Here is a 27,589-nt window from a genome sequence, read left to right as displayed (position 1 = left end):
TCTGCATTTCAGTTCATGTCTGTCAGTCAAAGTCAATCCTGACCAAAAAATTTATAAAATACTGATTTAACTTTTTAACTTTAAATGATATTTATACAATTTGTTATTGAAATGGGGAATTTTGGGGATTTCTTGTGTTGTTTTCTTCCTATCACTTCTGAGAGTATTATATAGCAACACATCTGTAAAGAAATGAAACCAGTAGCCTATATCACACCACAACAATGAAAGAAATATTACTAAATACACTGCATGAAATATTGAAATTGATTTTGTTCTTAGGCTGAAATGCCATGTTTAACTTTTTTCACTTTTTCCACCTCACCAAATCTTGACATATCTGCGGGCAATTTTACAGCTCACCCCTTAAAATCTTTGTTATTTATGCAGCTTGCCAAATATGCTATGATGTTCTTGCATATAGAACTTGACCTGCTGACTCTCAATGCACCAGAGAATGCATAGAGAACAGAAACACCATACATCATTTCGACAGATGCTATCAAGAGTGCAGGGCCTATTTTCAGTCCACTTGCGACTGATTGTACCTAAACTGTGCACTTAGGTTAAGCTGTTTCCTGTCAGATCAGTAAAACGTTGAGAATGGCTCTTTTCAATATTATTTCAGACTTGTATTGAGATCTTCATTCGTCAGGAAAAATTATTTAGATATAGTTGTATTTGAACTGGAATAGTGTTTTCCATAGTCATGCTATTTATAGCTTATGATATTCATGACTTGTTGCTGTCCATCATTTGTAAGCAGCAGTACTGTCAGATTCCCCCAGCATTAAGCAGGTAGATTGGGGGAAGTGCTGTCTCTTCACCGAGGGGCCAATCATGCAGTTGAACGGGGCTGCCAGACCTCTCAGAGTCAGACAGACACATGGTCCACATCCATTCAGTCGGCCAATAATGGATTACTCCGCAGCCTGAGCACTCAGCTTCCCAACGGCATGTAAACACAATGAAAGTGAAACAAGCTCTCTTTTGATCCATTAGCTGTTGTAAAGTCTCACAGATTCATTCTCAGGGATGTGTACGGCTCTGAGTATGTATGGTGCTTACTATAAGTCATACAAAATATGAGATAATAAAACAACTGTTCAGTTAAAATATACAATCTTGTTTGCCATTATTCAATTATGTTGCAGCCTATGAAATGTTTTGTCCCAAATTCACCTTCTTCAAATCCCACCAGAGATTTTCTATGGGGTTCAAGTCAGGTGACTGTGATGGCCACTGTAAAATCTTCCAGGACTTCTTTTGCAACCAAGCCCTGATGGAATTTGAGGTATGCTTGGGATCATTGTCCTGTTGGAAGATCCAATGAAGCCTAAGCTTCAGCTTCCTCACTGACGGAATGACGTTTTCTCCTAGGATTTCCTGATACACAAAAATGAATCCATCTTGCCTTCCACACGCTGCAGGTTTCTAGTGCCAGAGGATGCAAAGCAGCCCCAGAGCATCACGAGCCACCACCACCTAAACTGTAGACAGAGTATTCTTTTCAGCATATGCTTCATTCTTCTTACTCCAGACATGGGGCCCAAAAGTTCCAGTTTTGTTTCATCGCTACACAGAACAAAATCCCAAAACTTCTGTGGCTTATTTATATGATTTTGAGCACACTGAGTTTTCTTGTGCTTTTGGGTCAGTAGTTGTGTACGTCTTTGAGTTTGGGCATGCGTTTAGTACACGCCTAACTGTGCAAGCTGAAACCTCAGTGCCTGTTGCCACCAAGTCTTGCTGCAGGTCTTTTGCAGTCACTGGAGGATTTTTCAGAAATCTGGTTGCAGCCGTTGATAGCATTCATTTTTCTGCCCCGTCCAGGTGATGTAACCACTGTTCCTTTAACTTTGAACTTGCAAACTATGCTTCCAACGGTGTCTCTAAAAGAACATGTATCTTTTTGTATCCTGTTCCTTGTTTGTGATATTTTATCTTAACTTTTTGGACCATTCTTTTGACTTAACCACATTTCTAACATGCAGTCAAACGTGACACTCAACAAACCTAGCCCGTTCAGATATTTCATGTGTTCTAGCTTAAGCACACCTGATGCAACTAATGAAGCCCTTGATTAGTTGCATCAGGTGTACTTGAGACAAAACCTGTTTTGCAGAGTTGTGCTGTTGTAAGGGATTCTATTCCAAGGGTTGAATAATTATGAAACTGCAGAAGTCATTAAAAGGTGCATTTTCAGTTGAATTTTGGAAACCACTTGAAACATTTGTTGTGTTGAGCTATTTCAATTACTTTTGTTTGATTTGTTCATTGCAAACAGCTGAAAGTCAGCTGAAGATTTACCTGATTGTTTCTGCACTTTATGAAACTACTACATTTAAAGGGTTAATTCACCCAAAAATTCTGTCAGTAATTACTCGACAGTAGTTTCGTTCATCTTCGGAACACAAATTAAGATATTTTTGATGAAATCTGGATCTCTCCTTCATAGGCTTCTAGGCAATTTCATTCTGCCGGTCCAGAAAAGTTAGTTAAAACATTGTTAAAATAATCCTAGTGACTACAGTGGCTCAACCTTAAGTTTATCAAGCGACGAGAATACTTTTTGAATTGGTAAGGCACTTCTACGTTTTCTCGTTGGTTTCTCATGATTCGGATATCCAGGAAATGCACACTTTAGAACCATTTTAAACACTACATTGAGACCCATCTATGCCATCTTCTCAGTTCTCGCGCATGCGTCGTGGCGCTCTCGTGAACTCATGTCAGAGGCCCACATAGAAGAAAATGAATAGTTGAATAAAGTCGTAATTTTAGTTGTTTTTTTTTCTTCACACAAAAAGTATTCTCGTCGCTTGGTAAACTTAAGGTTGAGCTACTGTAGTCACTTGGACTATTTTAACGATGTTTTTACTAACTTTTCTGGACCGGCAGAATGAAATTGCCTAGAAGCCTATGAAGGAGTGTTCCAACTCTCAAGATTTCTTAAAAAAATATCTTAATTTGTGTTCCGAATATGAACTAAAGTCTTACGGGGTTGGAACAACATGAGGGTGAGTAATTACTGACAGAATTTTTGGGTGAACTAACCTTTTAAGGTATTTTATTCATTTTCTTAATGTAAAAAGTTGTAAAAATTAATAAACTATCTGGAAATTGATGTAAAAAAAAAAAAACTCTGTTCTAATGCATACGGACAATGATATTGTAAATATTATATAAGTGGGCTGATGCTTGCTGATTGCTTTAATTACGAGCATCAACCCTATCTGTTTTCATCTTAACAATGATGAAACAATGGCCATTTACATTATTTGTATATAAATAATATATAACATACAAAGGTTTTGGGTCAGAAAGATTGTGTTTTGAAAGAAGTCTCTTATGCTCACATAGGCTGCATTTATTTGATTAAAAACACATTAATACTGTGAACTATTATTGCAATTTAAAATAATTTTCAGCAGCATTTACTCCAGTCTTTGGTGTCACATAATCCTTCAGAAATCAAGATATATTTATAAATTGCCATCTATGATGATCAGACCCAAATAGTTTTTGCAGTATAAGTACTTGTACATTATCGTGGCTTTTCCAAACTTTGATTATTTATGAATTATATGAAGCTCAAAACTTTAGTACTCACAGTATAACTTCGAACATGTGTTTCTCCCCTAGACTCATGAGAGGCATAAAGGCAAAATCTCTTCTTCTGTGCTGACTGCAGACCTCTTCCCCTCCATCATCTAATCATGGATGATACAGCTCAACAAGACACATCTTCCCTCATGAAGGGGGCCAGAGACATTGCTAAGGTGGCCAAAAGACAAGCCGCTAAGAAAGTCAACAAAGTTGTGGACCATGCCTCAAACGAGTACTCCCACAGTCGCGCCTACCAACGCTTCCAGGATGAAGATGATGACTACTACAGCCAGCCGGATGGAAACTACACAGGCCACAACGCCAATGATGAAGAAGGATCCAGCGACGCCACTGAGGGTCATGATGATGAGGATGAGATATATGAAGGAGAGTACCAGGGGATCCCCTCGGATGCAAAGCCCAGGGATGGGCAGGTGGCTTTGGGACAGCCGCTGGCGGATGGCCTGAAGGACCGGCAAGATCTGGAGAATGAGAGGCAAGCAGACGAGGAGGAATTGGCCCAGCAGTACGAGCTCATCATACAGGAGTGTGGACATGGCAGGTTTCAGTGGCAGCTGTTCTTCACGCTGGGGCTGGCGCTCATGTCCGATGGTGTGGAGGTCTTCGTGGTGGGCTTTGTTCTCCCTAGCGCAGAGACGGATATGTGTGCGTCTGACTCGAGCTCTGGATGGCTAGGTAAGAATAACAGGAATATTAACAAATACACATTGACACTATATTATGCATTTGGCAGATGCTTTTATTAAAACCAACGCACATTGCATGCAAGGTATACATTTTATTAGTTCATACATTCCCTGGAAATCAAACCCATGAGCTTGGTTTTGGCAGCACCATGCACAACTGTTTGGGGTAAGTGGCCTAAAATCGACAAATAAAAAAAGTAGAATTATAAAAATGTAAAACTAGAATCTCTTCCATCCATCCCTCCATTCCTCCATCTATTCTCAGTGAAATACTAGAACAGGAACGGAATAACGGACAAGAACGGACAACTGAACAAAGACAGGGGCTGAGTCGGAAATCGCCCCCTTATACCCTTAAATAGGGCACTATTTGAAAGGACAGCCAAGTGGTGTCCAAAACCATAATGGACGTTATCGAGTGCACTCATTCAATCCCATAATGCACCCCAATAACAAGTCTACAACCAATGTACACTCAACTGCTAAAGAATACCCATAATTCATTATGAGAGTCGGGCACCGAATTAATTCCCGCATCTGACCTGAAGATAGCGCCCGCAGCTGAATCATCCATCTGTCCATTTTCCAAACTGCTGGTCTAATGTGGGTACAGCATAATATCATATACAGGTATAAATACAGGTATATTTAATTGATTATTAAATTGTTTAATTAAGGTTTATCTATCTATCTATCTATCTATCTATCTATCTATCTATCTATATATATTAGATTAGATTAGATTAGATTCAACTTTATTGTCATTACACAAGTACGGGTACAAGGCAACGAAATGCAGTTTAGGTCTAACCAGAAGTGCAATAGCAGCAAGTGCAGGATATACAGTGGTTCCATAAGTGCAGAACATGGATATGTACTGAATAAATATAGAGTTGAATACTATTATAAACAAAAATTTACAGATAGATTTGTCCTATGAATATAATATACAGATAACTATTACTGTGAACAGAATTTACAGCTAGATATGTACTGAATATAATATACAGATGTATATACTGATGGCTAATATACAGATGGCTATTACTATAAACAGTATTTTTACAGATAGATATGTACTGAATATATATACAGATGGGTGTTACTATAAACAGAATGTGAGCATAATATACAGATGGCTATTACTATAAACAGAATTTTACAGATAGTTATGTACTATGAATATATATATACAGATGGGTGTTACTATAAACAGAATGTGAGCATAATATACAGATGGCTATTACTATAAACAGAATTTTACAAATAGATATATGTATAAGTTAGGCTAAAATGAGCAGTATAACAATGGATTTAAAGTAGTGCAAATAAAGTTTGGACAGAAGCTATCCGAGTGAAAGTGCAGTGGAAGTAATTGCATATTACAGTTAAAGTACGGTATTGCAAATGTATATGTAAACAGTCGGTACTGTAAATAAACAGTCGGCAGTGCAAATTGAGCATATTCCAGTCAAGGTAGTAGTGCAAGATGCATATGTAAACAGTTGTTTCTGTAATAACAGTCAGCAGTGCAAATGAACATTATAGTATTGCAAATAACAAAATGGAGGCAGGTGTGAGGAGGGAGAGGAGAGTCAATCAGTATATGAGGGGAGTGGGATCAATGAGGGTTAGAGTTTAATAAAGAGACAGCTCTGGGGAAAAAACTGTTCTTTAGTCTGCTGGTCCTGGTCCGGAGGCACCTGAAACGCCTGCCGGAGGGCAGGAGAGAAAACAGTCTGTGGGCTGGGTGAGAGGAGTCCTTAAGGATGCTGCGAGCTCGATGCAGACAGCGTTTCCTCTGGATGTGCTCGATGGCAGGTAGTGGAGTCCCAGTGATGCGCTGGGCGGTTTTCACCACCCGCTGCAGTGCCTTGCGCTCTGCAACAGAACAGCTCCCATACCACACTGTAGCACAGTTGGTCAGGATGCTTTCTATTGCACAGCGATAGAAGTTCACCAGGATAGTGGAGGAAAGCTGATTCTTCCTCAGTGTCCTCAGGAAGAAAAGGCGCTGGTGAGCCTTCTTGACCAGGCTGGAGGTGTTGGTTGTCCAGGTCATGTCCGCCGAGATGTGGGTCCCCAGGAACTTGAAACTGGAGACACGCTCAACAGCCATTCCATTGATGTGGATGGTGTCGTGTGTGCCTCTTGACACTTTCCTGAAGTCCACGATGAGCTCCTTCGTTTTGGTGGTGTTGAGGAGCTGGTTCTCTTACGAGAGGTTCTCTCGTATTGCGTAAGTAGCTTACGCATCGGGAAAGTCTTCTTTCTTCGAGATCTGAAGCCAAAAATTATCCTTAATTTTGTATTTATTGTCAACGCAGTGCGGCAGCTAGCAAACCATAGCAGGCTGAACAAGCGTGCTCATTGGTTGCCTGGCGGCAACTGCTTAAGCCTATTAGTGAGCCCTGCGTAACTTCACATCCAATGAGGGCGCTTCGCGCCCTCCACACCCCTCTAACCGTCAAGATGGGTGTGGCCAGTGTGTATATAAGCAAGGCTCACAGGCTGAGAATCTGATTTTCTTGTCTTCAGCGAAGCTCTTCGCATCGCTGGATCTTGAGAGCCGCCGCCGTTGAAACCAGCGACCAGCAAGCTTAGGACAGCGCCTGAGGAAGCCGGCCGCCTTCGCCGCCTTCAGCCATCCGTGCCTGCTACGCTATCCGGCGACATATCCTTTTTCATTGCTGTGTGTGTTCGCCCCGCGACACACACTCTCTCTCATTTCTAAAAGAGCACGAGGCGTTTTTCTAAAAATGCCTCGTTTTTCCTGCGGTTCTTGCCGCGCGCCGCTCAGCAACGGAGACCGCCATCTCATTTGCGCTCTCTGCCTGGGCCGTGATCACGCTGCTGCCGCACTCTCTTCGGGCGGCTGCCCTGAGTGCGAGGAACTATCAATGTCGACCCTGCGGGCTCGGCTTGAAGTTTTTGACAATGCTGTCACTCCGCTTGTCCCTGTCGGGCCGCGCAAGAAGAAGCGCCGCTCGCAGCGACCACCGGAGAATGAGGAAGCGCCCAGAAGCTCGCCGGAGCCCCTCCCTCGAGCTTCTCTTTCGCCCTCTCCGCCCCCCCTCCCGGCCGCTCAACCGCCGGCTCTCGCCCGCGCCGCCGCCGCTTCTGGGGACGAGGCGGATGTGTTCGAGGAACATGCCGCTGACAGCTGTTCCATCCTGGCCTCGGACAGCGAGGAATGGTCCACCGCCTCCTCTTCAGTCCAGGAGTCCGGCCGCACTCGAGTGGGCGAGGACGCGGAGCTCTTACGCCTCCTCACCCGGGCTGTCGATCAGCTGGGCCTCGAGTGGGCTCCCCCTAGTGAGCCAGCGCCGAACAGGCTCGACGGCTGCTTTCTGCATCGCCGCCGCCGATCGCCAGTGTCCAGGACCGCACCCTTCCTGCCCGAGCTCCACAGCGAGCTCTCTAAATCGTGGAACGCACCTTTCTCCGCGAGGGTTTCTTCACACGCCTCATCGACGCTCTCACAGGTTGACGGCGCCGTTGAGAAGGGGTATAATGCCATTCCCCCCGTGGAAGAGGCGGTCGCAGCGCACCTTTGCCCGCCCTCTGGCTGGCGCTCAAAGGCTGCCCTCCCGTCTAAGGCCTGCAGAACCACATCAGCTCTCGTCGGCCGCGCTTTCTCCGCCGCCGGACAGGCTGCCTCTGCCCTTCACTCTATGGCCGTGCTGCAGATCCTTCAAGCGAATCTCCTCCGCGACTTGGACGAGAAGAGCAGGGATTCTGCGTTGGTAACGGATTTGAGGAGCGCGACGGACCTTTCCCTTCGCGCCACGAAATCCGCTGCACAGGCCCTGGGACGGTGCATGTCCTCTCTGACGGTCACAGAGAGGCATCTCTGGCTGACGCTCGCCGACATGAGGGAGTCAGAGCGCGCGGTGTTTCTCAACGCCCCCCTCTCCCCCACCGGCCTTTTCGGCCCAGCGGTTAACGGGATCGTAGACCGCTTCTCGGAGGTTCAGAAAACCACTCAGGCAATGAACCTTTTTCTGCCTCGACGCTCTAGCTCTGCCGCACGCCGCCCTCGCGATCAGCCTGCGCGAAGCTCCAACCAGCGTCCAGCTCAACCTCCTTCTTCGCAGCGACGACAGGGCGGCCGCCCTCGTTCGCGCTCGAACAGCCGCTCGAACAGCCGAAACAGACCGCCTCCTCCCCGGGGACCCCGACAGAGGATCGCGGTGAAACCCGAGCCCGCAAAGTCTTCCTAGCCAGAGGGAAGAAAAGACGGATGTGTCCCGCTGCGGCCGGACCGCCGTTGAAACATTATATCCTGTCAGTCCCCGTGGCCACGGCTACTGCAGATGTTCATCCCGCAGCCAACGAGCCGGTAAAATTACCCTCTCGCCTGCACTCAACCGCCGTTTTCACGGCGAACCAGAGAAATCTCAAAAAGTGCATAATGTCTGGTTACACGGCTCGCGCCGCATATGTTTCAGATGCAGTAAATGTGCCCACTTTTCTGTGTTCACCTCTGCACCTAAGCACTATAAACCCCGTGTCTATCACAGAGCCCACTCTCATAAAGCAGCCACCGGCTGCTCGAGTGATAGAAGTAGGTCACGTGTCCGCTTCGCAGTGCCCACACCTACTCACTGCTCTATCTGTCACACGGCCCCTCACGACCGGTCATGTTCCAAATACAAATGCTGTGCCCGCTCCCCTGCGCTCACACATTATCACGAACACTCCGCCCCCGCCCTTGCGCGTCGAGTCTCACACTATTCGTTCCCCGTCCATAGCCACCGGGACGTTATGTGTAAAACAGCCGGCTATCGCTGTGAGCGACCCGCCGTGTCTAAGCACAGAGAGCGCGCGCGCTGCGCCCGCCCCTCCGTTTCGAGCTCTCGAGCCCGCTACGCGCGGCAATCAGAGCCCGGAGGCCATTCTGCCCCTGGCGACACATGCGAAAGCGTGGGAAGCGATTCCAGGTGCATCAGAATGGGTGCTAAGCACAGTAAAACACGGCTATACTCTGCAGTTCGCTCGCCGCCCTCCGCGCTTTCGAGCGCGTACCGAGACGAGAGTGAACGAGGAAGTAGCACACCTACTTCGTGCAGAAATAGCGTCACTTCTGTGCAAAGGGGCTATAGAACCGGTTCCCCCTTCTATGAGCGAGTCAGGCTTTTACAGCCGTTATTTTCTCGTTCCCAAGAAGGACGGAGCTCTCAGACCGATTTTGGATCTGAGATATTTGAACAAAGCTCTTATGAAAAGACCGTTCAAAATGCTCACGACCAGACAGATCCTCGCGCAAATTCGCCCGAGAGACTGGTCTATCTCCCTCGATCTGAAAGACGCATACTTCCAGATCCAGATAATACCCCGTCACAGGCCATTCTTGAGATTCGCCTTCGACGGCCAGGTTTATCAGTACACCGTCCTACCATTCGGCCTGTCTTTGGCACCTCGCACATTCACGAAGTGCATGGACACGGCTCTCGCTCCCCTGAGAGGGCAGGGTATGCGAATTTTGAATTATTTGGACGATTGGCTGATTCTAGCACAGTCAGAGGCCGAGCTCATCGCTCACAGAGCAGTGCTTCTCAGCCATTTGAACAGCCTGGGGCTCACGGTCAACTGGACCAAGAGCTCATTAGTGCCCAGTCAATCAACCTCGTTTCTGGGCTTGGAACTGGACACTGTGGCAATGACGGCCCGCTTGTCACCACAGCGCGCGCGCCGCATTCGACGCCTAGCCGCGTCCCTCCGGCCGGGCAGCATCGCTCCTCTCAAGGTTTTTCAGAGGATGCTGGGTTGTATGGCTTCAGCTGCCGCAGTGCTTCAGCTGGGTCTATTACATATGCGCCCGCTACAGCGCTGGCTGAATGCCCGAGTGCCTCGCAGAGCCTGGACCTCCGGCGGCATTCGAATCAGAGTGACTCAGAGCTGCGTTTCAGCACTGAAGCCCTGGTTAGCGGCCGACTGGTACCAGCAAGGGGTAACAATGGGAGCCATCTCACACCGCAAAGTTATCTCGACAGACGCTTCCACCTCAGGTTGGGGCGCTCTTTTCGAGGGCAAGCCGGTCTTTGGCCTGTGGTCAGACCAGGAGAAATGCCTCCACATAAATTGTTTGGAGATGATAGCGGTCGAGAACGCGCTCAAGCGCTTTCTCCCATTCATACGGGATCACCATGTACTAGTCCGTTCGGACAACATGTCTGTGGTGTCCTATGTGAACCGACAGGGCGGTGTCAGGTCCAGGAACCTGTGCAAACTGACAGAACGCCTTCTCGTGTGGGCTCACCGCTCGTTGCGCTCCCTGAGAGCAGCGCACGTGCCGGGCCACCTGAATGTCGGCCCAGACAGACTGTCCAGGAACATCATTCCCCCGGGAGAATGGTCCCTGCACCCTCAGACAGTCCAGATCCTCTGGCGCCTGTTCGGCAGAGCGGAAGTCGACCTCTTCGCGTCACAAGACAACGCGCACTGCCCGATATTCTTCTCAAAAAGCGAGGACGCGCTGTCCCAAGCCTGGCCCAGCCTCCCGCTTTACGCTTTCCCTCCCATCTCCCTGCTACCGCAGGTCCTAGCGAGAATCAGGGAAACGCACCACCCAGTGCTTCTTATAGCTCCTCGTTGGGAGAACCAAGTCTGGTACCCAGAGCTAGTGAGGCTGTCGCACTCACCCCCATGGCCGATCCCGCTGAGAAAGGACCTCCTCTCTCAAGCCGGAGGATCGATCTGGCATCCCCGTCCGGAGAGATGGTCTCTACATGCATGGGTGATCAACGGATACCCGTTGACCTGCCAGAAGGGGTATTGAACACGATCGCGCAGTCTAGAGCCCCCTCTATGAGGCGGCTCTATGTCTCTAAATGGTCTGTGTTCACTAAATGGTGCGCTACCAAGAGCTTGGATCCACAAGCATGTGGTGTCCCGCGGGTGCTCTCCTTCCTACAGGAGCTGTTGGATAAGGGCAGGTCCCCTTCCACGCTCAAAGTTTATGTGGCGGCTATCGCAGCGTTCGCTCAGACGACGCTCGGCCGCGCAATAGGAAGGAACGAGCTTATCATTCGTTTCCTCAGAGGAGCCAGACGGATGAATCCCCCGCGGCCCCCCTCGGTTCCTATTTGGGATCTGTCCTTGGTCCTGGAGGCCCTGAAGGCTTTTCCCTTTGAACCGCTTGAATCCGTGGATTCTAAGTATCTTTCGCTCAAAACCGTTTTTCTGATTGCTCTGTCATCAGTAAAACGTGTGGGGGATTTGCACGCGCTATCTGTTAGCCCTGCATGTCTTGAGTTCGGACCGAATGACTCGAAAGTCATCCTCAGACCGAGACACGGTTACATCCCCAAGGCGATTGGAACCCCCTTTAGGGCTCAAATCATCTCCCTTTCGGCTCTGCCAGCATCCGATAACGGAGACAGTGATAACCTCCTATGCCCTGTTAGGGCGTTGAGAGTTTACATCACGCGCTCCGCCGCTTTCAGGCGTTCCGAGCAGCTCTTCGTTTCTTTCGGCGGGCGCACCAAGGGTCTCGCCGCCTCGAAACAGAGCCTGTCCAGGTGGATTGTGGACGCGATTGCAGCAGCTTACGCCTCCAAACACCTGCAGTGTCCTTTGGGTATCAGAGCCCACTCCACTAGAGGCATGGCCTCTTCGTGGGCCTGGTCCAGCGGAATTTCTATTCACGATATTTGTATGGTGGCGGGCTGGGCCTCCCCATCGACATTCGTGAGGTTTTATAACCTAGAAGTTCCTGCCTTGCAGGCTAAACTGTTATCAATATGAATAAGCTGTACGCTCTGTCCAGTCACTTATGCGCAGACTACGCTTGCATACTGGTTATATTTCTGGTATGGCACCAGGGGAAGGAGAGTTTGGTGTTCAGACCGGCTGTGCCGTTCTATCCCTTATTTCCCTCTGCGCGCTGTGTATCGGTGTTGGCCCGCTCTGCTGGCCGCTTCTCTTACACTCTACCGCGCGAGGGCTTATTCTCCCCATAAATAGATTGCGCTCTGCTCTGTTTATTCTCCCTTATTCGTGCTAATGTATTATGTGGGCCCGCTCCGCCGGCCTCATTACTTACATGAATATGAATGGACTGGCTGTGCCGCTCTATCTACTCATAAAATGAAGTGTTTTTGTACATGTGTTGGCCCGTTTCATCTACCGGCCACCTGTTCCAGCGTTATGTTTTTCCCCGGTCTCCCTGGGATTCATATGCTGCATGCTCGGCGCGCACGGCGTTGACAAGGGGTTCCCGATGCGTAAGCTACTTACGCAATACGAGAGAACCTCTCGTAAGAGAACGTACTCGGTTACTATCGTAACCTCGGTTCTCTCTAGAAGAGGGAACGAGTATTGCGTAACCTGCCGTGTCGCGCCACGAGCTTTTGCGCTTCAGACTACGAAAACCAGATTCTCAGCCTGTGAGCCTTGCTTATATACACACTGGCCACACCCATCTTGACGGTTAGAGGGGTGTGGAGGGCGCGAAGCGCCCTCATTGGATGTGAAGTTACGCAGGGCTCACTAATAGGCTTAAGCAGTTGCCGCCAGGCAACCAATGAGCACGCTTGTTCAGCCTGCTATGGTTTGCTAGCTGCCGCACTGCGTTGACAATAAATACAAAATTAAGGATAATTTTTGGCTTCAGATCTCGAAGAAAGAAGACTTTCCCGATGCGTAAGCTACTTACGCAATACTCGTTCCCTCTTCTAGAGAGAACCGAGGTTACGATAGTAACCGAGTACGTTATTTTCAGTGCACCATGTGGCCAGGTGCTTGATCTCCTCCCTATAGGCAGTCTCATCGTTGTTGCTGATGAGACCAATCACCGTAGTGTCGTCCGCAAACTTGACGATGGAATTAGATCCGTACACAGGCTTGCAGTCGGAGGTGAAGAGGGAGTAGAGAAACGGGCTTAGCACACAGCCCTGTGGTACACCAGTGTTGAGTGTGGTGGACGTGGAGCAGTTGGAGCCTGATCGAACATTCTGGGGTCTGTTGGTCAAAAAGTCCAAAATCCAGTTGCACATGGAGGAGTTGATGCCCAGGTCTCCAAGTTTGGCTATTAACTTAGTTGGGATGACAGTGTTGAATGCTGAGCTGAAGTCAACAAACAGCATGCGTGCATAAGTGTTCTTATTGTCCAGATGTGTGAGCACAGAGTGCAGTGCCATGGAAACTGCATCCTCTGTGCTCCTATTGCTACGGTAGGCAAACTGGTGTGAGTCCAATGTGGATGGAAGAGAGTCTTTTAGGTGTGCCAGGACCAGCCGCTCAAAGCACTTCATTACGATGGGTGTGAGTGCTACAGGGCGGTAGTCGTTAAGGCACTTCGGGCTGGAGTGTTTTGGCACTGGCACAATGGAAGTGCATTTAAAGCATGTTGGTACAGCTGCTTGGGCAAGAGACAGGTTGAAAATGTCTGTAAAAACCCCAGCGAGCTGCTCCGCACATGCCCTGAGTACGCGTCCAGGGATGTTGTCTGGTCCAGCAGCCTTGTGCGCGCTGATCCTGCTCAGTGCATTGCAGACATCTGTGGAGGAGAGTGTGATCGGCGGGTGGTCAGCTGAGGATTTGAGCTTGGTGGCAGTTTCTCTGTTGTCTCTTTCAAAGCGAGCATAAAAGTCATTTAGCTCGTTCAGGAAGTTGACATCAGTGGCTGCGGGGGTGGAGTGAGTGGGTTTGTAGTCACTGATGGCCTGAATGCCCTGCCACATGCGCCGAGGGTCAGCGTTGGAAAAGTGTCCCTCTATCTTAAGCTTGTAGCAGTGCTTGGCCTCTTTGATGCCCCTTTTCAGATTTGCTCTGGATGTGCTATAGGCTTGTGCATCTCCTGATCTGAAGGCAGTGTTGCGTGTCTTCAATAGGAGTCGCACTTCCCTGTTCATCCATGGCTTCTGATTTGGGTATGTGGTGATCTGCTTCTGGGTTGTAACACTGTCAATGGTGGTATTGATATAATCCAGTACAGAGGAGGTGTAGCAGTCAATGTCCGTGTGAGAGCCACTGGTGGCTTGAGAAGCAAACATACTCCAGTCTGTGTGTAGAAACCTTTCCTGGAGTGAGGAATCTGCCCCCACAGGCCACACCTTGATGGTCTTCACTGATGGCTTCACGCGATTGATGAGAGGTGCATATTTGGGGGTGAGGAACAAAGAAAGGTGATCTGACTGTCCCAGGTGGGGGAGGGGTGTCGCGACGTAAGCTCCAGCCATGTTTGTGTAAACATGGTCTAAGGTTTTGTTTCCTCTGGTGTGACAGGAAACATGCTGGTGAAATTTCGGTAGCACTGACTTTAAGTTTGAATGATTAAAATCACCCGCAACAATAAACGCAGCTTCCGGGTGAACGGTCTGTTGTTTACTGATGGCTGCGTGAAGTTCTTTCATAGCAAACTTGGCATCAGCATCCGGGGGAATATAGGCTGCAGTTATAATAGTGGAAGTGAACTCCCGCGGTAGATAAAACGGTCTACATTTAACCATGAGAAACTCAAGGTTAGCTGAACAATGTCTCCCAACAATAGCAGAGTTTGTGCACCAAGCTTTGTTAATGTAAATGCACAATCCACCACCTCTGGTCTTACCGGAGCCATCTAATGTTCTATCCGCCCGGAATGTATGGCGTCCCGCTAGCTCAATAGCGTTGTCCGGTATTCCGCTGTTTAACCATGTTTCCGTGAAAATTAGAACATTACAGTTCAAAAGTCTCTTGCTGTATGTGATGTTGAGTCGAATCTCCTCCATTTTGTTCAACAGCGACCGTACATTGGCAAGGAAAATGCTGGGTAAAGAGAGCCGGTGTGGTGTTAGCTTTAGCTTAGCTCTTAGTCCTCCGCGCTTCCCCCGCCTTTGTTTACGATCTCGACGCCGCCTGCGAGCACTTCCGCCCGGCCGGGCAGAGTGCATAGCCCCGGGTGTTTTGGCGATCTCAGGAAGGAGTCGAAGGTTGTCCATAAAACTATATATATATATATATATATATATATATATATATATATAATTTTTTTTTTTTTTATCAAATAAATGCATCCCTGATGAGCATCAGATACTTTTTCAAAAACATCAATAAAAAAAAGACCCCAAACTTTTGAATGATAGTATAATGTGGGTTTCAGAAAATCTAATTGCAACATAAATGTTTATTAACAAGCAAAAAATCTGGCACAGGGATACGTAGGCAAAAAACAATCCAGAGACGGCGCAAGACTGGCAAAAGAACTGAGAAATGCACATGCATAACATCCAACACCAGACACTAAACAGGGGAAAACACGAGTATAAATACACAGGATAATCAGAGGCAAACTAGGAACAGGTGGTGGTAATCAATTGCTAAGGAAACAAACAAGCATAACTAAGGCAACAAACTAAACACGGGAAGTGAACACCAACAACAATAGGAACAAAAAATACACTTCAAAATAAGAGTCCTTAAACACAATGGGCCCTATTTTAACGATCTCAGCGCATGGTCTAAAGCGCACTTATGGTCCGAATCCACTTTTGCTAGTTTAATGACGGGAAAAATGGTCGGCGCGTGCGGCGCATGGTCATAAACTGTTGTCCCTATTCTGTTAATGAGTAATGGGTGTGTTTTGGGCGTAACGTGAAATAAACTAACCAGAGTCTCATCTCCCATTCCCTTTAAAAGCCAGTTGCGCTCGCACCATGTCGGATTGCTATTTACATGACGGAATTTGCAAGCAGAAAGACTGAACGCGTCTCCAGAGAGGAAACGTATCTGCTCGTGCGCAAGGTTAAAGCGTGCAAGCAGACCATCTATGGGACAAGCCAGATTCTACCATATCTCTACGCACACAATATTAATCTTTTACATTGTAATCCTTTTATTTTTTATATTTGTCTAGTTTGTGTGCTGCTGCGCGTCACTGTGTGTGTAATGAGCAGAGTGTACGCACGTTGTAGACTCGCCTATAGGCGCACATTACTAACGCGCTCTATAAATAACAAAAAAAATTGCACCATTGACTTTAGACCAGTGCTGCGTCTCAATTCGCCTACTTATACTACGCCCTAAAAGTATGTACTCTTTTTGTGAAGAAAAAGTAGATACTTTTGAGTGTGCAGCAAAAAGTAGACAAGCTTTGAGATACTGGTTCAAGATACTATTACGTCCTACAATTGCGTCTTTAACGGTTGCTCTCTGTCGCTTAGTTACACGCATCCTATCACGCAAACTGGCGTGTCAATCATCTTATCAAAGATAAAATCCTCCACATTTAATTTAATTTAATTTAATTTAATTTCCTACTGTATTGGAGAGAAATGCAGTAGCACGTTGATCTGCAGTCGCGAGTCTTTCATGCAGAGAACTCTCCTCATATTAATGCATAATGATGCATTTAAAAGTTAATGGCCAAACGGATCTTTATAAAAGTCCACATTGTTATTGCAGATTAAATATAACACGGATAACATTAAATGAATATTTTTATTTTTATTAGTCACTCAAACCTTTATCTAAGGCTGGATCCCAAATAGCACTGTAGCACACGGTCTCGTGGCCTGCTTGCCAAGTGTACGAGTCCGTAGGGTGTCCCATTCAGCATTTCAGCGCTCAGAAGTGTGCTCGTGAGCGCCGCCTTTGTTTCCTCGATGCGGACTTCGGCGAAGCCCGCACTTTCGCACCCTCCACACGAGTTACCTACCCAGGAATCATTGTGAACACCCAATCAGATAAATGAGGGGAGGAGTTTCGTGACTGTTTGGCTTTCGGTGGCATGATATCATCAAGCCTGTCCCAAAATACACTCTCATGTGCCCTCTTGGACTCAAGGCCAGTGCCCCTTAGGTCTGCACTTCCTGATGTCATCAAGTGTGAACTCGAAGGAGGTCCACAAGGCCGGAGTGTGCCATTTGGGATCCAGCCTAAACCTCTCTCCGTTGGTCGCGCATATCCACCATGTTTTGTAGTGTTGTTTTTTTAACACTTTTTACTCGTATTTGTAGTTCCTCCTCCAAAGCGCAATGGGTTGTGGGCAATATTAGCCTTTGAGTGTGCATGGATCCACACTTCAAAAATCCACCTGAAATAGTAGACCATCCGGGTACTTCTGGCATACTCTTTTCAACTTACTATGCTTTGGGACACACTTATTTTAATCTAACATACTGTTTAGGATGGATAGTATGGACATTGAGACGCAGGGTAGGTTTCAGTTGGTCAATGGCGCAGTCTATTTCAGTTGCCTCAAAATAGCAACGCGCCAACGATGCGCCTGAACACACCTCGTTTTCAGACCATGGGCGCACAAATAGGCGCAAATGCATTTTAACCATTTAAACCATTTAAACAACGTGGCGCAGGACATGAAAATGATAACTGCGTCGGGCTGAAACTAGCAAAAAACACTTGCGTCGCGCTTGGCGCTGCATTGCATGATAGGGCCCAAAACAGGGGAAACGAGACAGGAATTGTAAAAGTTTATATCTTTTAATAATTTTTTTATTTATTTAATGTCCTTTTTTTTATCAAAGTGTCGCAACAACATTGAACTTATAGATGTGAGGGATTAATATCTAGTGTAGCCAGCCAGTTTTATATTTTGGACAAAAAGGAAGCAACAAAAGGGCAATACTTCTTCTTCATTTTATAACTGTTATTTCTAGAGCAAGTGTGTGATACCCATTTAAAAAAAAAAAAACGTATGTCGGCGCCAATGGCCTCGTGGTCAGTGCGCCGACATGTGTGCCTTTGCGCTTGGGCGGCCCGAGTCCCGGCTCGTGGACCTTTCCCGATCCCATCCCCCGTCTCTCTCCCACCTCGTTTTCTGTCATCTCTCTACTGTCCTGTCACAATAAAAGGAAAATCACCAAAAAAACAATATACAAAAAAAAAAAAAACAACGTATTATTAAATGTATTAAAAATTTACTTGAGTATGTTTTTAGTACAATACAAATATACTATAATGCATTTTTAATACATTTAACAGTATGTCTTTTTCACCTGGGACTGCTATTTAAACAGTCTTGTAGTTCTCTTTGACTTGGTTCAATTGATATCAATTGACATTCTTATGTGTTTTATCAGTTTAATCAAGTCTGAGGATCTCTCTTTCTATCCTTCTTTTTTATCCTGCCTTTTCTTCACTTATGCACTCATCTGAAGAGCCCTGAGGGCATTGTGTGGCATGCTCTGCTTCCCTCTCTTTCATGCTCCTTCTCTCTCTCTTTGTCCTTATACTCTGTCAACGGCTTTTAAGACATAATCGCACGTGGCCGGCCGTGACTGTCGGTACAGCCTTTGTACTGGCCTTTGAGATCGGATATGGTCCTCAGCTGAAGAAATTGCTGCTCCTTAGCCAGAAAGATTAAAACATGTAGGGACCAAAAGACATTTATATAAAAATCTCAAATGCTCTTGCATCTCAGACATTGTCAAAGCCAATTTAAATATAAAAGTTTGGGGTCAGTGCATTTTTTTTATGTTATTGAAAGAAGTCTCTTGTTACTGAGGTTACATTTATATGATCATAATACTGTGAAACATTATTACAGTTTAAGATAACTATGAAATACATCAAATGTATACAGCTGTATTTTCGGCTTCATTACTCCAGTCTTCAGTGCCACATGATTCTTCAGAAATCATTCTAATATGCTGATTTGCTGCTAAAGTAAATATTTGTATTATTATCAATGTTGAAAACAGTTGTGCTGCTTAATATTGTTGTGTAAACCATGATATTTTTTTTCAGGATTCTTTGATGAGTAGAAAGCTCAAAATAACTATTTGAAATAGATTTTTGTTTGTGACAATGTAAAAGTCTTAACTGTCCCTTTTGATCAGTTTAATGCATCCTTGCTAAAATTATATTTATTTATTTGAATATTTCTAGATTTTCAGAGCCTGCTGACTCATGCTAAAAACACTGAATATCTCTCGGTGAGTAAGATAATGGCTGTTTTCCAGCAGGCACAGTGGTGCAGTGGTAATTTAGTGCAGAGATGATGCAGTGTTGCCAGTCGGAATGTGAACTTTCTGCTGCTCTTGAGTCTTTTTTATGTTTGCTATCATAGTATAACAAGTGAATTTGCACAGCTTCATATTCCACATTTGATCTTTTAACCCGATCACTTTGACCATTCACAATTCACACATGCAATTTCTGTCTTCATTTACTAATCCTCAAGTCATTCAAAACCCTATTTGATTTATTATGCTGATTTATGCTTTCAGGCTTCAATAAATAGCCTACAAAAAGGCACCATCAGTAGTTCATTCAACTCATGCACTAGGCTACATTACATAGATTGTATATATTAGTCTTTTAAGCAAAGAATATTAAGACAACATAGATCTGTGATTCTGTCAAATTTGTTCAAATTGTACAGTTGTGGTGTTATAAACCTTTGATATTTGAGCTTTTACTAAAATGGCTGACCACATTATTTAGCTGTAGTGAATTTTAAAGATTTGTAACCCAATTTTGAGAGCAAGTTTGGCTGATATGTAGTGATATGACTATGATATGAATATAATATGACTTTGATATTTACTATTCTTTTCTGTCATAATAGTTTCAGGCATTACTCAAGGCTATCATGCGTTAGTAAAGGAAAATTGACTTTTGTGTTTATGCATGATCCATTTTATTTCCGTTTATTTGATCCATTTTTGTTTCCTGCTGTATGTACAGAGCAATTTAGTTAAATATAGTTTCACAGTCTTAGAATCAGTCTATTCATCCTGAAAAAAAATCTATGATTTATACCAAAGGGGCATTGAGTATTCTGTGGAAATTTTGAAGAAAATTGCTGCATCACCTAGTTACAGGAATTGATGGTGTTTTGAATATTTTGTGTGGTGTGTCTTTCATTACTTTTGGCTTAGATCCAGGAGTCCACCTTTGTCTATTAATTTGTGGCTGTTTTATCTACTACATCTCTCTATGATGTATATCATAGAGAGATGATATACTATGATCTCTTGTTTCATACAAGAGATCATAGTATCTTTTGTATGAAACAAGAGATACTTGTTTATCACAACCCCATTTCTCTCTATTTCTCTGTCCTCCCTCTCTCATTATTCCCTTTTATCTGTCTCTTTTCGTGTGTTGGTGACTAGGAGATGCTGAGCTTGGTTAAACTGCAGTAAAATCACCCCACTGCAGAGATTACAAGACCTGCACATGCAGACTCTCAATTGTGCAACAGAGAAATTGAAAGATATATACTCGGTTTTTACAGAGTACATTTTCCCAAAATAATCCTGGCTTCCTGACTCTGATATTCTCCAAACCTTTTATTCTCTTTCATTTCTCTGTTAAACACTCTCTTTTAAATGATATGGCCCAGATATGAAACAGAATATAAATCACACTGCTATAGCCTCACTCAGCCATGTGAGATGGTTTTTAAAGTGCAGATCATAAAGACAAGCTGACAATGGAAAAATAACAAACGTACAGGTAGTAAAAATGTGTGAGTCATTGCCCTTATGTGGGTAATTCCTTTTTTGAAAGCCATGTATAAGGGGGCTTGTGCTTTCCTCTTCCACAATCATCAAAGTGTTGATTGGCAGTGAATGTTCTTGACTGGTTATCACTATGTTTTCACTGTGAGGTTATATAGATTGAGTTCACTGGTACAACATTATAGTGAACATATTAGTAAACAAGTAAAAAAAATTAACATGGTAACCATAACTTCCGACAAAATGCCATGCTTACTATGTAAAGGATAATCCACAGCTAACTGTGCATTAAACTTTAATGCATGTCGTGGAGCAAAATTCACATTTTGAATGCCTCCGCAGAGTCCATTCTGAACGTTTAATGCACAGCTAGCCATGGATTATCCCACCATGGTCATTTACCAGCATTGACAAGTTAAAGCTTTCATTGATGTTTGCAGCACTAAATTTGACTGGAAGGGATACAATAATGGTTATTTTCATCAGCTTGCCTACGACTCGTTAGATCTAACATTCTGCACGCTTAGATGAGAGATGCTTGTGTGAATTACCTGAGTCTTTGCAGCATCTCTCTCTACTAACAATTACGCTACGAGCTTAATTACTTCAAGAACAGCAACTTTACCACCTCCTTGCTGAGTAATATAAAATAGCGATTCAGCAGAGAAGCTATTTTATTAATAAAAGTTGCTGTGTAGTGTTGATAACAAGTTTCTGTGCTCCTGAATGTTTCTGTAGCCCCTTTCACACAGCGCGATGATCCCGGCAAATTGCCAGAACGCCCTCGGTGTGAACGCAAACACGACCCGGGATCGATGCCGGGTTGGGGACCTTGTAACATTGCTGTGTTCAGTCCCAGAACGTGCGCTGTGTGAACAAAAGCCGTAATAATGCCGTGTCGTAGTGATGACGCTGAAGCCGGGATCGTTCGCCAGCTAGTGAAACGGTACGTAATGCGCAAGTTTATGATCGAATCAGAGGAAAAAAATGCACAAGAGTGGTTTCTTGAGAGAGAAATCGCAGCTCATAAGCAAACTTAAGACGCTGCTGAGACATTACAAGTCACATTGATGTCACGTGTCTTTACGGGAGTTTTACGGGTTGTGTGTAAACGCACTCTCTGATTCCGGAAAATCACTGGCAGTGTGAATGAACCAAAATCAAACAAACCCGGGTCAAATCCCTGGTCACTTTATCCGTGTATTTTCCGGAGTCTCAGTGTGAAAGGGGCTTGTGTGTGCTCAGTGCTATCTCCGATCTCTGCAAGTGATGTGTCTGTGCTTCAATGAAAGCAGCGCATTAATATAGAATGGTGATTAAACTGATTGGAACTACTTGTGCATTAAACGGTTTTAATGTGCACGTTCCAACCAATCAGAATCGAGTATTCAGAAGGACCATGGCATAAAGTTGTTGTAACTGACAGAGACCATAAGAGGTCATGGTGATGGCCAAAAATATGAAATGGCAAAGTTTCTCGGTGGAACGCAAAACTTTTGGTTTAGTAGCCATTACTGACATTAAAAAGGAATGAAACTAAGACTCATGAAGCTTCTTACACAGTTTGAAACATAACCTGTTTTAATCTTTTATGGCTTTTGAGAGGCAACACTAACTGCAATAATTATGGTATTATGGTATGGACAGATGTTTTTGTGTCACTGTGCTTGAATGTGTCTTCACTTTCCGTACAGTCTTTGCATTAAAGACGACATAAAATGGAAGTTGTGATAGTATTTTGTTCCGTATTGAAAAATGTAGGATGGGACATACATTTTTTTCCATTGGGAATTGATTGGATCGTTGTATTATTGTGGTTTCTGAAAGTTACTTTGATTCAGCACATGAATTTAAGTAATTAATAATGTGCGCAGATAAATCATTCATAATAAATACGGCAATTTTCAATAAGAAAATAGGAATTGTCCATTTTTATTTCACAGTGACTTTAATGGAAAGGTTTTACAGTGTAAGTTATTGTTATGCCAGTAGGTGGTGACAATATCTTTATGAATCATTGAATCATTCATTTAATCAATTTGTTCAAAACACTGATGTGCTACTACTCTGATTTACATTGGCTTTGTTTGGAACTATTTTCATTAGCAGAGGAAAGACCAACAAAGTCATTTTGAATATTGTTTGTAAAATGTAAACCTACATCTGGAATTGCATACTTCCCTATAGTAGATGAAAAACAGCACGTGGCAAAATAAGTACGTCCGAATTCACAGTGCTCATAAAGTGTGCATACGATGGATTTACTTTCCCATGAGGCCACAGGAGATGATTTGTTAATGACAGTGAAGCAACGCAACTGACGCTGGTAGGTCACATGATAATGGCATGGCAAATGTAGTACGTCCGGATTACATTCATAGTACACACATTCATACTATATAGAACATACTTTTTTAGCAGTCATAAAGTAATTTCTTATTTAAAATAATTACCTACTCAAGAGGGTATGTGATTTTAGACACAGCCTAATATTACCTTCTTGTTTTGAACTGTTGTATAAAAGCAATCTCTACTTACAATCACTAGATTGAATCGGCAGTAGCACAATGTCGCAGGTAATCACAACAGGACTATTGCTGTGAGATATTTCTTAAATAATAGTAACTGTTAAAATCACAAGTATGGGATGTTCTTGACAGACTCAATAGACAGGTCTCCATACACCATCACTCCCTGCTGTGTCATCAGCCTCAGTCTTCACTAAACTGCTTTCATACAGCAGACATACTCTGTATCACCTTTCTTGCACACTACAGATTCAGTAAGCCAAGACACAGGCAGACAGTTTTGATTAGTTTGTTAAATTAATACTTTTTGTATTAATTGTTGCTGATATCACTGCATGCTTAAAGGGACCAACAAAAATTACTCACCCTAATGCTGTTCCAAACCTGGATGATTTTTTATTTGTGTGGAACATTTTAAATGATGTAACTTTCATTGCCCAGAAGCCTACACACACAAAAAAAAAAAAACAGTTGCTACTCTGTCAATGCTACAGTAAAATAATAGAAACCTAAATATATATTTAAAATGGTAATCACAATAATTATGGCTGCCCTTCTTGCATTTACAATAGATTGGGATAAGAGTTTTTAAGGTAATAAATTATGCTTTTGCCATATAACTTTAAGGTTAAAAATTGACCTAAAGGGGAAAAATAATAAGAAATGTTTGACCTTTCTAAGTGAGCAACTTGCTGAAAAGCGCAATGCCTGGCATGATCTCTGGAGTCTTCATTATAAATAATGAACTTTTGGAGATAAATGTGTCTTTTATGCCTCTATGAGTTTGTATTATTATAAGAAATGTGAGACATGCATTTATCATACACACTTTCTGCTTTATTATATAAAACAAAATGCATAATCACACAAGTCTTAAAGTAGTCAACTTCAAAAGTAAATCTATGTACCGGTCTTATACTGTACCAGCAAAGCAGTTTTACTGCACATTGTTAATTGCTGTGCTAGTTCTAAAGCAGCAGATTGTGTAAGTGCTTGGTCACAGAGAAAGCTGCTGTATCAGACGAAAATTTACACTCTGAGTAATCAGCAAATCTCCAAAACGTTTTGTGCATTGCAACACATGGTCTGTATAAAAAGTGTCACTGCATCTCTGTACATATCTATTGTCCCTTCTGTCAAATACAACTATATCCACCTGTTACTCACAATTTCTCTTTATCATTCTCTCTATGTCTGATAAGACAGCTAATAATCAGTCTTATGTAATATTTTTTTAATTTCTCCCTTTTCTCTGAATTATTGTATGTCTGCTACAAATATTTAATTTACTTTATTATTTATTTTTTTAACCATTTTTATTAACATTTAAGCTCTCCTTTTTTGCCCATGTATTGGAAAACAGGGATTTTTCTGCAAATAATAATCTATTTGACAAAACTAACGGTTATGTTCTGTTTGCGGACTCGTAAGGCCAATTCACACAAAGCACAGTCAAACGCCAACAAACAAGTTGGCCGTTGGATTTAGAATTTTATGAAAAATAACTTTTCATGTTCACACTGCCCCAACAAACACTGCAAACACTGATTGAACATGGCCAGTCATGGACGCCGACAGGGTTAACACGCTGATCAGAAAAATCCCAACAAACGTGTTTGTTGGTGTCTGTCTGTGCTGTGTGAATTGGCCTTTAGGCTGCTTCCAAAATCGCTACTCTCTTGAGTAGGTAGGCTAATTATTTTAAATAAGTCATTACTTTCCAACTGTACTTTCCAAAAAAGTACATTCTATATTGTATGAATGTGTGTACTATGAATGTAATCCGTACTACATTTGCCATGTTGTCATGATCATGTGACCTACCAGCATCAGTCGTGTCGGGTCACCACCATTCACAAATCCTCTCCTGTGGCCTCATGGGATAGTAAAGTGTCCATTGTATGCTCACTTCAGAATCTCACCAGAAGTATTATGTCATCCGGGTACTTTTTGCCTACCCTTTTATAAGTACTGGGAATTCAGATGCACTTCTTTTGTCACATATTGTTTTTCACCTATTATAATAGGGAAGTATGTGATTTCAGATTCAGCCTTATGTTGTGTTTCCTTTGGTTTCCGTATTTCCTTCCTGTTTTTAGTTCTTGTTTGCTTGGTTTCCTTGGTTTCTGATTAGGTCCTTTCTTACTAAGGTTACTCATTGGTTATTCGATTATGTTCACATGGGTCTTGTTTGGTTTGATTAAGCCTGCGTATTTAAACCCTCAGATTGTTTCAGTTCATTCTCCTGTATTGTCTTTGCTATTTGCTTAGTAGTCATGGTTCAGCCAGCCGTCTTGGAATTCATGTTTTTTTTTTTTATTATTATTTATAAAAGTTTAAGAGTGATGCAGTTGGATCCTCCTCTCTCACTTCTTCCTTGTCTTACCTGGACGTAACAATAATTTTTGGAAAAAAGGGAAGAGCATTGTTAAATATATGTAAATGTATAGTATACTTTTATTTAGGCTAACCCAGTCTTACATTTATGTTGTGTTTTGTTTTCACTTTCAGTCAGTGCCATCTTCCGTTTTGCCTGAGTTCCTCGTTAGTTTCCTAGTTGTTCATTCATTCCTGCACCTGTTCTGTTTTACCTCGATTAGTTCTCCCTGTGTATTTATTCCTTGAGTTCTGTCTGTTCTTTGTCCGGTTTTGTTTTAATGTGTTTATTTCATGTGGTTGTTTTTAATTACTCTGTGTGATCTTCTGCGTGTTCCCGTTTGAATCTATTAAAGGCTGTTTTTGTTTGATTTCTCGTCTTCATGTGCATCATTACAGCCCATTTATGACACCAAGCTCTTCCCTTTTTTTTCCAATAAATTGTGTCAAATTGTCATGGATTCAGCAAACACACCCCCAGCACCAGTTCTCCTCCAGAGACTCATTGCCTTGGACCCATTATCTTCTTGTCTTCAACCCTGCATGCATCAGCTAAGTGTGACTGTCATTTGAACTGCTTATACTCATCACTAACCTGTCAGACGATCTTCCAGATCACCATCAGCCCTTTAATAAAGAACTGTTACTTTTACCTTCATCCTCTTTCTGTTTCGTGACACAATTTGATTATTTGTAGAAAATTCAGTCTGCTGAAGAGGAATAACATTTATTTGATTTTATTGTACCTGTAAAGCTGCACATTTTTCATCAAAATAATCATGTTAGAAAATATCAGACTCAAAATATTAGGTTGTGTTTTTGTCTGTTTTTAACATTTTATCTGCAGTATCCTAATGCTGTGCTCTAGATATGTAGGCATCTTATTACAATATACAATCATTGCAGATCCCTTTCAGTGAAATCCTTTAGATGCTAATATTTTTGCACAGATGGAGTAAATGTTGAAAGTACAGCATTTAGTAAAGCATGTTTGACAGTGATATCAGAAAGCTTCTGTCGAGAATTCTGAGATCACTAAAATCTGATACATTTTTAATGGCTATTTGTTTTTCCTTTGGACTACTTATGTAATCAGTTTTCACAGTCCCTTGTGTTAATAGCATCATCACAGAAAGTCTCCTGCATTTCACCTGGAAAACAACAAACAAAGTCCTCAGGTGAAAACATCAGTCAACTGAAAGTTTAATGGAGTTCCTGTTCCAAGAAGCAGCATATAAATAATTTTGTTCATATAAATCGGCACGCAAACAAGAATGAAGGCAAAAACAAACTCCTGAATATGACAACTTCAGTCTGTGTGTGTCTCTGCCTGAGGTGTGTGTTACTACTGTTTCACTTTGTTCTTTTTTTTCCTCTCCTCTTATTCACTACAGGCAGCATTGTGTATCTGGGAATGATGGTAGGGGCCTTCTTCTGGGGCGGCTTGGCCGACAAGTTGGGCAGACGGCAGTGTCTGCTCCTTTGTATGTCCATAAATGGCTTCTTCGCCTTCCTATCATCTTTTGTGCAGGGCTATGGCGTCTTCTTGCTTTGTCGCACGATAGCCGGCTTAGGGTGAGTCCGTTTCCTGCGTCTTCAACATTAAATTGACATTTAAGTTTGAAAAGTCCAAAATGTGGATCTTCATAAAGACTTTAGATTCTGTACATCACTACAATACAAGAAAATATCGATAAAAATATATACACCATTGTTTGAGGTCAGTAAGAATTTTTTTCTTTAAGAAATGAATACTTTTATTCAAGGATCCTTTAAATTGATCAAAAGTGACAGTAAAAACTTTTACATTGTTACAAAAGATTTCTATTTAGAATAAATGTTGTTGTTTTACTTTCTATTCATTAAAGAATCCTGACAAAAAAAATTATTACGGTTTCCACAAAAATATTAAGCAGCGGAACTGTTTTCAACATTGACAACAATAAGAAATGTTTCT

At 43.3% G+C, this 27,589-nt stretch overlaps 1 protein-coding gene across 1 annotated transcript in view; it reads left to right on the top strand.

The window, feature by feature from the left end:
- The window catches only part of sv2ca (synaptic vesicle glycoprotein 2Ca), a 54,770-nt gene that overhangs the window by 2,122 nt on the left and 25,059 nt on the right, over positions 1–27,589 (top strand). Inside the window, exons 2-3 of the mRNA XM_082170014.1 lie at positions 3,646–4,305; positions 27,027–27,207. Of these exons, the coding sequence (XP_082026140.1) occupies positions 3,720–4,305; positions 27,027–27,207 (767 nt within the window). The 5' untranslated portion in view covers positions 3,646–3,719. The remainder of the gene's footprint in view (positions 1–3,645; positions 4,306–27,026; positions 27,208–27,589) is intronic.

The sequence above is a fragment of the Leuciscus leuciscus genome (assembly GCF_965113295.1).
Source record: "Leuciscus leuciscus genome assembly, chromosome: 5".
Taxonomy (NCBI): Eukaryota; Metazoa; Chordata; class Actinopteri; order Cypriniformes; family Leuciscidae; genus Leuciscus; species Leuciscus leuciscus.
Note: the sequence above shows the minus strand (reverse complement) of the source record. Positions and strands in the feature narration are given on the sequence as shown.